Source organism: Populus alba, chromosome 3 (assembly GCF_005239225.2).
Source record: "Populus alba chromosome 3, ASM523922v2, whole genome shotgun sequence".
Taxonomy (NCBI): domain Eukaryota; kingdom Viridiplantae; phylum Streptophyta; class Magnoliopsida; order Malpighiales; family Salicaceae; genus Populus; species Populus alba.
In genome coordinates this window covers 2799222-2811576 of record NC_133286.1, presented here as the reverse complement: position 1 = coordinate 2811576, position 12355 = coordinate 2799222, and the positions used below count along the sequence as shown (strand labels likewise).

General features: G+C 29.6%; 1 protein-coding gene across 1 annotated transcript; it reads right to left on the bottom strand.

Annotated features, from left to right (window-relative positions):
- Positions 1 to 10797: 10797 nt before the first annotated feature.
- Positions 10798 to 11933, bottom strand: LOC118046083 (uncharacterized). The gene has a single exon (XM_035054844.2). The coding sequence runs from the start codon at positions 11863 to 11865 to the stop codon at positions 11011 to 11013; it is 855 nt and encodes a 284-aa protein (XP_034910735.1). The 5' UTR covers positions 11866 to 11933; the 3' UTR covers positions 10798 to 11010.
- Positions 11934 to 12355: the final 422 nt, after the last annotated feature.

Here is a 12355-nt window from a genome sequence, read left to right as displayed (position 1 = left end):
TTCAAATTAATGGAAAATGTTACAAAGAATATAGGGCTTTTAATTAAACAAGAATTAATAAATAAAGTGGAGCAAAAACTACCAAACTCCACAAGAGAAGAAGATTATTGAATTTACGAGTTCAATAAAGAGCCACGCGTGACGTGGTGGCAAAGAATTTGAGATCTGTATAGCAGGTTTTGAGTTCGAGTCAGGGCGTGTATCTCTTATAAGAGCCTGAAACAGCCGGGGTTTTACTCACTCACCTGAGCCCATAAAGTGTGCTTTTCGGGGGAGTGGGATTTCCTCGAAATAAAAAAAAAAAAAAAAGAGGTTAGAGAGAGAGCAACTTACAGACATTGAAGAGGAACCATGTCATGGTGTCCTAGCTAGCTATGGCTGGTTGCCGTATAATTTATTTTTCTTCGACTACGGAAAAGTTGATAAGATTTTAATGCTCACATGCCTTGTAAGCAGATCATTGGTACGTGTTTCAGAAGTTCTGCATAATACTTACAAAAAATATTATAAAAAATATATCCAAAAACAAAATTCAAAACCCAAGTCTTTCAACTTGGACTTGAGTAAATCAAATAGAAAAGGATGCTGAATGCCAAAGACCCAGCTCCAGAAACAGTCAAAATCCAAACAAGGGAGCTTGAGTCTATTTCGAGTGTGTGTGAAAGAACTACTATCTAGCTTTTTTACTTTGTCATAAAATAATATAAATTAAAATTTTAATTAATAATTTAAGTTATTAGATTGAAATGATTTTTGTTATAGTATTAAATTCTTAAATGATCAAACAGTTACGAATTCAAATCTCACTATCCTTATTTATTTGATAAAAATTAAGTACATAATGTAATATGAATCTATACAAGTTTTAAGCGTAAAAAGACTTTTACGCTTAAAAAAAATATTAGAGAATAATATAAATCATATTATCTCATCTTGATATGACTTCTTAATCTACCATTAAACTTAGCGAGATAATGTCGATAGCAGTATCTCACAAAACAAGCTTCATGAGGAGTACATGGATAATATTTTAAAAATTTAAAAGCCCATTTTAGCATTTAGTACCCACGTTACCTTATGCTTGAATCAAATACGAACTCGTGACTACTTCATCATACTACCATGTCAAATCTCAATTTAAAATTTTAAAGCTATTAAGTGAGGTCCTAGGATATGATTTATATTATTCTCTAGTCCATTTATAAACATAAGATTAATGAAATATACGTCCCGTTAGTATAAAAGAAAAAAATCGAAGGAAAAACTGTTAGTTTTGTGCATTAAATTACTTTTTTCCCTACCATGCATAAGTCCTCGGCCTACTATCTGATAGGGGAACAGTCCTGTGGATATACAGAGTTCCGGATCAATTTCATGTAGCAACAGAACTTCAAGGCATCACCATTGGAGGTGAGGGATGGTGGAGGTTGACAAACGTAAAACGCAACGAGGGAGGTGAAGAAGTGGTATTTATTGTTGAAGGAGACAAGAATAAATGTATCTAGGTGGCTCAGAGGCCTTCGAATTTATAGCAAGATGTAAGGACTGTATGTATATATCAACCTTAATTACATTTAGAATTTAACTATTTTAAAAGTGATTTTTTTAAAATATATATATATTTTATTTTTTTTAAATTAATATTCTTTTGTATTTTCAGATTATTTGATGTGCTGATGTTATTAATAATTTTTTAAAAATAAAAATAAAAATATTATTTTGATGCATTTCCAAGCAAAATACATTTTAAAAAGCAGCTGTTATCACACTCTTAAACACACTCTTAATACACTCATGTTGTCGTGGATATAACAAATATATTAAAAGGATTCTCATGTGGCCATAGATATACTTCATTATTTATTGTTATGATAGTGTAATGGCATCTATGGTCTTGATTAAAAACAATAATTGTTTTTGAACTAGGGATGGATTAGTATTTTTGCACGGTTTAATTGTTATTATTGATTTGTTTTGGGTTATTTTTGTGATGAGTACGGCGGCTCCCAAAGGTAAAAAATGAGCTTCTGCCATATTATTTTATTCCTTGTCATCTCCTCATCCATAATAGGTGGCGCATGTTGTCAAGACGTGGGTGGTTTATCATCAATAGCCCCTTTTTGTTAACCTTTGTTTCTCTCTCCTACTGCTAGAAAAGCATTATAATCCTCATTGTTATCGGTATTTCAAATTCGATCCTTTTAGTTTTGATTTTAGTATTTTTTTCATTTTTATTTTTATTAAAAAAAATTTCAATTTAACCTTTGGTTTCTAATTTGTATATACAATATGTTTTGATTTTTTCCTTCTACTTTGAATTTCTTATTTGTATTTTCTATTGTTCTTTTACCAAAGTTTTTATTACTTTCAATTTTATCCTTCAAATCAAGTTTATGATTTTTTTTTTGTTTTTTCAATGATTTCGATTTGGTCTCTCTTCTTTTGATTTCTTATTGTTTTTCTTGGTTTTTTATCAAAGTTTTTGTAGTTTTCAATTCTATCCTTCAAATTAAGTTCAAGGTTTTTTTTTTTTTTCAATAATAATAATAATAAGTAGAAGAAGAAGAAGAAGGATGATGATGATGATGATGATGATGATTGATATTAATAGTTGTGATAATAATATTGATGATAATAATAATTGAGATAAGAACATTAACAACAACAACAATAGTAGTAGTAGTAGTAGTAGTAGTAGTAAGAGCAGCAACAACAACAATAATAGTGATAGCAATAATAATGATAATAATAATAACAATAATAAAAATGGTAGTACTTTTAATAATAATTGTGGTGGTGGTGGTGCTAATAATAATAAAAATAAAAATGATAGTAATTTTAATAATAATTGTAGTGGTGGTGGTGGTGGTAATAATAATGATGATGATGATAGTTCTTATTAATAATAGTGATAATAATAGTTATGATCCTTATTTTTGAATTGCTATTTTTCTCAATCCTTTTGTATGATTGAAATTCTATTTTTTTTCACCCTTTAATATTTAATTTTTTTGAAATTGAATTTTGTGGTTTTTCTAGATTGGGTGTTTCATGTCTAGTGACTTCGGTTATGCATTTAAAAAGTTAACATATTTTTTTTTAAAAAAAAGAAAAAAGCTTTATGATTCTCTTTATGTTTATACCGAGTTGTTCTAGTCACACAATTTGGGTCGCAGGTTTGGTGGAATATCTCATGTTGGCTTTAGATTTAATTAGCATTGTTATACATTTGTCATGAATTTTTTTATATTTTTTTTAACTCCGTTTCAATACCTAAACATTGTGTTTTTTACAAAAAAAAAATATAGTTCAGCCTTACGGCGAATATTAGGCACCAAGACTAGTATATTATTACTAATTTGCAACATTTTTTATAGCAGGAGATGGCTAATGTTTTTATTAGACACCAAGACGGCGAATATTAGGCACCAAAAATAATGTTTTTACAATTGAATTTCTTATTTGTTTTTCCCATTGTTCTTTTGTCAAAGTTTTTATTACTTTCAATTTTATCCTTCAAATCAAGTTTATGATTTTTTTTTTCAATGATTTCAATTTGGTCCCTCTTCTTTTGATTTCTTATTGTTTTTCTTGGTTTTTTTATCAAAGTTTTTGTAGTTTTCAATTCTATCCTTCAAATTAAGTTCAAGGTTTTTTTTTCCAATAATAATAATAATAAGTAGAAGAAGAAGAAGAAGAAAGATAATGATGATGATTATGATGATGATGATGATATTAATAGTTGTGATGATCATATTGATGATAGTAATAATTGAGATAAGAACAGTAACAATAACAACAATAGTAGTAGTAGTAAGAGCAGCAACAACAACAATAATAGTGATAACAATAATAATGATAATAATAATAACAATAATAAAAATGGTAGTACTTTTAATAATAATTGTGGTGGTGGTGGTGGTGGTGATGCTAATAATAATAAAAATAAAAATGGTAGTAATTTTAATAATAATTGTGGTGGTGGTGGTGGTGGTGGTGGTGGTGGTGTTAATAATATTGATGATGATGATAGTTCTTATTAATAATAGTGGTAATAATAGTTATGATCTTTATTTTTGAATTGCTATTTTTTCTTAATCTTTTGTATGATTGAAATTCTATTTTTTTTCACCCTTTAATATTTAATTTTTTTGAAATTGAATTTTGTGGTTTTTCTAGATTAGGTGTTTTATGTCTAGTGACTTCGGTTATGGGTTTAAAAAGTTAACATATTTTTTTAAAAAAAAAAAAAAGCTTTATGATTCTCTTTATGTTTTTACCGAGTTATTCTAGTCACACAATTTGGGTTGCAAGTTTGATGGAATATCTCATGTTGGCTTTAGATTTAATTAGCATTGTTATACATTTGTCATGAATGTTTTTTATATTTTTTTAACACCATTTCAATACCTAAACATTGTGTTTTTTACCAAAAAAATATAGTTCAGCCTTACGGCGAATATTAGGCACCAAGACTAGTATATTATTACTAATTTGCAACATTTTTTATAGCAGGAGATGGCTAATGTGACCAGAAAATCGAGGTAAAAATATTTAGATCACAAAATTTTTTTTTAAAAAAAATTAATATAAAAACATCAAAACTACATCATATTGATCTATAAATCTCTATTTCTAACCAAAAACACATTTTAATCAAACTAAAAACTCGTAATCAAATAAAATTAAAAACAAAAACTAGCACTAATTTACTTTTTTTGATATTATTGATGGTAGAAATCATATCTATTGAGTTCCCCTCTTAAATATGAATCCATAAACATAAAAAATCGTAGTTATTGATAGTCGAAATTGAATCATCTAAGAGCTTTCTCTCCTTTTCTTTTGTGGTGACTTTCTCTCCTCTTTCTAAATATCCAATAACTCAAACATAATAATAATAATAAAAAAAAAATTAGACCCTATTCTTAAAATTCATAAAGAACAACGATAAGATTATAGTTTTTTTCCCCTCTTAAACGCGCTGCTTTATTTAAATAAAACCATATCGTTTTGGTGTTTTTTTAATTAAAATTAGGTTATAAATCTTCTCTTTTAATTTCAACATTCAATCTTCTAATTTTTCCAATTAAGTCCTTAATTGAATTTTGATATTAAAAATCAATTCAATTTCTCCCCTACAAAGTTTTTTTTTAAAAAAAAAAAAAAAAAAACCTTTGATTTCTTCAATTTTATCCTCAATTGACCTTCCAGCTTCTAATCTCTTCAATTTCATCCTTGTTTACAACTGAATTGGGTCCTTTAATTTAAGCACCTTCTACAAAAAAGTCTTTATTTTTTAATTTTTTCAATTTAACCCCTAATTAACCTCCAAACTTTGATTTGCTTGCAATTTTATCCATGATTTCACCCAATTAAACTTGAAAAAAAAATTAAATGTGGTCCTTTAAATTTTTAATTTTCTTTATTAAGCCCAAATTAGACTCGCAAACTAAACTTTTCCCTAAGTAAGTCCATAATAAATTAATTTGACCAATTAAAAGTTTAATTAAGTCCTTGCACTTAATAAATTATTTTAATAAGACCCAAATTAATTCTAAAACTTAATTAAACCTTTAAGTGGACTCATGATTAAATCAAATTGGCCTATTAAAACTTTCATTAAGTCCTCAGACTTAATTTTTATACATATTCATTCAATAATCATTTAATTTAACCTTGAATCAGCATTGTCTTTCAATCTTAGAATTTTTGGGGTACAATATAGCTCCCAATTGTTTCCAAAATCTCAATTTGGTTCCTTCTCGCATTTAAAGCCCTTCTCTGCCTAATCTAGCCAAGCTGCTAGTCTTTTTTCATTTTCAATTTTTTATTGATATTTTTGTTAAAAAATAAGATAATTTTAAGGGAAACCCAAAATTAGGTTATGATAGTTCCATAACATATGTTTTTTTAGTTTGATTAAAATATGTTTTTTGGTTAGAAATGAAGATTTAAATGTCTATATTACAATGTGTTAGGGCTCTTCTACGATATGAACCTGATTCAAAAGACCAAAGCTGTTAACATAAACGAGATATTAACATAAATGAGATATATAAATAATTAGAGATCCAAAAGGCCAAAGCTATAGGTTTTTCAATCAAATTCAATAAAAGACCGTTGATATGTGTTTTAAGTTAACAATATATTTAGAACAACTCTTCAAATATATATATATATATATATATATATATATATATATATATATATATATAAATAAATAAAAACCAAAAATGATGTTTTTAAGGAAAAATAAATGACCTGAACACCGGAAAAAAAAAAAGACAAAATCAAAAGTGTGCACACTTGAACTAAAATAACTTTAAGATTTTGTAGATAGTTTTAGTGCATGCATGGTTAAACAACCAAAAAATATCATATTTCAAGCTTTAAATCCGATACAGTTTCTCATGCATAAAAATTATGCAAAATTAAGATCCTCGTATGCTTATGGTTGATAGAATTTAAGAATTCATCCCTTTTCTTTACTAATTCACTCTCAAACATCTAGAGATTAATATAATTATTTTAGGATACTTTATATCACATAATTCATCATTTCTCTTCTTTTTTAGTTTGAAATCCTCTTGTTAAAAGATCAGTAACTTTCTCCTTATTACTAAAAACTATTACCTCTTTTTCATTGATAGTAACCTCATCTCAGATAACTACCCAACTTATAAAATAAAGTAGATTGTTAGGGAAAAACAATAAGTAAATTGTTCATGTCACACAATAAGGATATTTTCTGCTCACTATTCTAAGAATAAATAAATACAATACAAATAACTATCCATTCTAAGTATATATTAATCAACACTTAAAAGATATAGAGTTAAGGATAAAATCTTACCACTCATAAAAGAGTTACAAAAATTATTAGAAAGCCGAATGACCAAAGTCATATATTTTTCATTCAAACTCGATAAAAATCCATAATATATGGTTGGAAGTTCAATATATACTTGTAACAATTCTTTAAATATAATTAGAAATAACCAAACATTATTTTCGAAGATGATATAAGTGAATTTTGATGGATCATTATATTTTATACACAATCAATTTGCTCAAAAAGCCCATGATTAAAGGAGGTCAAAGGTAGAGTGATGACTCAATATATCCAGGATCAGCTACGTGTTGAACCCAATTACATGTTGATCTAGCAAACTGTCAAACCCAATATACTTGAGCTCAGCTGCGCGATGAACCCACATAGATACAGAGCCAACAATCTTTCTAGGCCTTTTATTGGGCTACAAAATTTCATTTGTTTATTCTTATCATCCTTTATATAAAATGTCGAGGTCAAAATTTTTCATCTTTCAACACCCCTAAGGGTATAAAAGTCTTCTCAAGACCTACCATATTTCTATCGATATTAATGATGTATAAATGATATTTATCTCTCATAAATTATATGTAAGGGACATTTATTTCTCGTTAAATGCTATCAGGGTAAAATAACACTACAACCCCTCATCTCCATAAAAAGACAAAATACATGGGTTACAAATACCTCATGAATCCTTCAAATTCAAGATGGACAATTTCTTTATTTTCAATATTTTTTAGCATATATATTTTTAGATATTTTATCTCTAAGATATCATTGTATTTTTTTTCTCTCTCTAAAAAGATACTTACTTTATCATCTGAGAGTCCCCAAAACAATCATAAAGGACTTTTAGCAAGTACCAGTCACTTGTTACTTAGGTTTATCAGACACCGGGTATAAGTTACTAGTCATCTAGATCAAGGAGAATAGATTGAATTGTTAGAATTAATAAATTAATTGATTATTTAATATATAAATTTTTTTCTTAAATTGGTTGAATGTTTTGAGATATCATAGGGATCTTAATAGCCTAATACATGTGTTTTACTAATAGGGAATGCAAACAACGACCTAAAATGTTCAAACCAAAAGCTTTCACATTCAAGCTAAATCAGTCATAACTTTTTGCAGAACCTAGGAAGATAACATTTTGACTTTAAATCCATGTGTGATGGGCTCAATTTCCATGTAATAAAATGATGTGGAATTGAACTGAAAGTTGGTCCCCCAGCTTGTCGTCGATAGCTTTTAATACTTCATCTTTCTTTCTTTTTTTATAATTAAGTAATCCACACTCAAACAGCCCAAGATCCCTCAATCCTCTTTATTTTTAGCTCGAAAACCTGTCGCCGGAGGACCAGTGTCTTCCACTTAATTGCCTGACATCGGCTTTAGCATCTTCTACGTACCTACAACGACTGCATCCTTGAGAAATGCCCACCTTAAATGCTCATTTACATATGTTGTCTCTGCATCTATCTTCCACTCCCTTCTAACATTCATTGCATGAAATAATTCAATACACACATATCTTCGAAATGTAATTTTCATGTGAGAAGATATTTTAATAGTAGCTATTACACTACCAGAAAATCAATAAATACAAACGGAAATATCGAGGGAATATTTCCGTCGGTAAATTTCCGAGGGATTTTACCTACGGAAATATTTCCGAGAGATTTTACCGACGAAAAGATTCCCTTGGTATATACCGAGGGAATTACCGTGGGAAAAAAAATAAAGCAAAAAAAAAAAAAAAGATTACGTGTCATTTTTTACCAACGGAATTACCGACGGAAAAATTCCGTCGGGAAATCCGTTGGTAAACTGTGAACACTGTTCATCATGTCAATTACAAAGGGAATCAACGACAGAATTTTTCAGTCGGTATTTTACAGAGAGCTCCAGAACTGTTCATCTTCCAATTGCACTGTTAGTTGTTTTACTTTACGGACAAAATCACCGACGGATTGAAAATTCATCGGCATGTTTTGGCGGTTTTCTGAAAAAATTCAATTGATTTAAAATTTTCATTTAAATATTAAAGACGGAATCACCGACGGATTGAAAAATCATTGGTAATTTTTGGCGGTTTCTAAAAACTTTTTACGAAATTGAAAATTTAAATTAAATATTACCGACGGAATAATTAAAAAATATTAATATTCAATTATCCGTCGGTAAATCCGTCGGTTACGCGCCCCAATAAAAAACCTGAATCCGCTTATTTCACAAGAGACAGACTCATTTCTTCTTCTTCTTCTTCTTCTTCTTCTTCTTCTTCTACTACTTCTATTTCTTCTTCTTCTACTTCTACTACTTCTACTTCTACTTCTTCTTCTTCTACTACTACTATATGTAAAAAACATCAATATCTATTTCTTTCTCTTCTTTTCTCTCCTCATCTCCTTCTCTTTTCCTCCATGCTCGGGTATGTCTTCTTCTTCCTTCTTCTTCTTTCTTCTTTTATCCTCTTAGTTTTTTTTAATTAATATGCTTCATGAATTTTTTTTTTCCTTAGCTTCACTTGCAAGTATATTAAGGTAAGATCTTTTTTTTTTCTTATTTTTTCATGATTTTTCACTATATTTGTTTTTTATTTTAATTGACTTAATAATTGTATAAATGTTGTTGTGAGTTTTTTTTTTTTCATATGAGATCAATTTTTAGTTGATTTATTTATAGGATTTTTAAATTTTTAGCAATTGCAACTTCATTTTTTTATGAATTTTTTAGTTGACAAATTTGTTTGAGTTGATTTTCTTATTATTTTTTCCAAGCATTTTGAGTATATATTATACAATGTTGATTTATGTTAATTTAATTATTTTATAATTTTATAAAATGAATTTTTTTTTAAAATGTTTTTAAATAATTACCAACGGATTTACTGACGGAAATTTCCGTCGGTAAATTCGTTGGTAAATCCATCGGTAATAAAAAGTCGGTAATATCGTCCGTTGGTAATTCCGTCGGTAATAATATTACTGACGGAATTACCAACGGAAAAAGAATTACCGACAAAAGATTCACCGACGAAAATTCTCCGTCGGTAATTTAGTCGGTAAATTAATTACCGATGGAATATGTGTCTTACGCCGACGGAAAAAGTCTGTCGGTAAAACTGTTAAATCTTGTAGTGTTATTTGTCTATTTGTCTATAAATGCATACAGCAGGTAAGGAAATACTACAGTCATTAGGTGAATCCATCCAAGATTTCTTGTTAGATGTCATGAGTAGACAACTGCTGAACACTAATTCAACGATTTATGTGTATTCTTGAAGTTATTTTCTTGGTGTATTCTCTTAATATTAGTAATATGTTGACAATTTTTATTATTGAAAAAACAAAATTCAAGATTTCTTTGTGTGAAATTTGTCTTCATTGCATTTTGACTTGTTCATTTTGACAGAACTATTATGTTGATAAATACCAAGAGAATTACAGTCGGAACAAAAAAAATTTAAAAAAACAAAAAGCATGATGATGTATAATTTTTTATGGATGCTTTTACCGACAAAATTATAGTTGGATTCAAACACGGAAAGATATATAGTGACATGTCAATTTTACCAACAGTAATGCTGATGGATTGACAAATAAAAATATTTTGTTGGTAAATTTATCGGTAATAGTTAATATATGAATTGATCATCAACCCTCCCCTCCTATATTTCTCCTTCTTCCCCTCTACAACTAAAAAAACTACCCCCTTAAAAAAAAATTACAACTTACAGCTCCCCCACCCCCTCCCCCAATATCACCTCCTATTTCAAAAAAAATTAATTTGAAAATAAATTTGAAATGTCAATTAGCGTGATTGTCATGTATTTCTAATGAGTGTGCGAAATTAATTAGCAATAAAAAGGAATCGTATGCATACAGTACAACTGTTAACTATGCCTAGATGTGTGTGCGATGTCATAAAATCGAATTAATGTGTTGAACAGTAAGTAATTAACACCTTTTTCGTATTGAATTGTGAATTGCATTAACAATAAAATTATAAATCCAACATGCAAATGTTGTACAAGGCTCCCGTGCCACCCACACCTCACACGCTTGTATCACTAGATGAACACTTAAACTGAGTTAATTAACATGAACTGACAAATTATGGAAATAAAAAGGCCCTGCAGGTCAATCAAATCATGCATGACCATTAATTTATATGTTCTTCTTTGCCTCGTTTTTGTTGGAGTAATTCTTTGAACGGAAATCAAGGAACAAAACCAAAAGAGAAGTGATGAACACTGCATCAAAACACCAACCCCAGATGCCAGAGCAGCCCAACCCAGTGAAATGGTAGTAAAAAATCCAGGCCATGATCGCAAAGCTTGAAAAGAACTGCACAATCTGGCAATCTGTGACAAACCTTTTCCACTTGGGACGTATCCCTAATGCACACAGGAAGTAGTAGAAATACATTATCACGTGCACCGAAGAGTTTATGACAATCACCCCAGGAAACAAAGACTGTGAAGTGTGTAAGGATATGTAACACATGACCACAACGGTTGCATGGTGGTACACGTGGAGAAAAGTCAGCCTTCTGATGGAGTTGCTCAAGATGATCAAGAGCGTGTCCATGAATTCAAAAATCTTTGAGAGATAGAAAATATGCGACCAGAAGAAGAGAGGCCCTCTTGGTGGGGTGTTTATAGGGTAACAAACGATGCAGTCCACATTAGGTGAGCGCAAAATAATGGAGAGGGTGCAACCGACGGCCATGGTGAAGGAGAGAGTGAGGAGGATAATGTTATGAACGGCTGTGAGAAACCTGAGGAAGCGAGGCCCAACTGAGGGAAGAGTGACAAGTGAAAGGGTGAAGGTAAGGGAGAGATAGGAGAAGACAGTGAGGGTGAGGAAGAGTGGAGAGGCTCCTAGTGTCTGGCCTTGGATCCATGAAAAGTTGAGGATATGAGGGTTGTTCACGAGCCAGTATTCGAGGGTCGAGAAAACTGGTTTCTTGGCTAGATGGTTCACAACACAGTGTTTGATTGTTTGGAAAAGGAATTCCATGGCAGTAGTGGCTTGCTAATGTAGAGATGGAGACGGGGGAGTGGGGAGAGAGAAGGGTGGAGATGAGGGTTCTGGATGACTAAGCAACTGTCCGCAAGGAATATTTAAAGCTGCGCTTGTACTATCTACCTATTTATGTTGTTTTAACTATTCTAACCATTACCTACTTTTTAAATGTATTTTAAAAACGTGTCCCACAATATAAACAATGAAGGAACTGTAATATTATTTTTTTTTTTTATCTTTTATTATTATATTAATTTTAAATTAATATCATTTTGTTGATGTTAAATTTTTTTAAGTACTTATTTTTCTTAATATGACATTAAGTAAAAAATAGTTAAAAAAAATTTTTTGTTAAACTCAATGAAGTCCATAATCTGAATTGTGAATTTTGTGGGGGTTAAACCATTAAACTCGAATTGATCCAACATATTACTGTATCGATATTAAAAAAAATATATCATCTTGAAATATTTTTTAAGCGAGA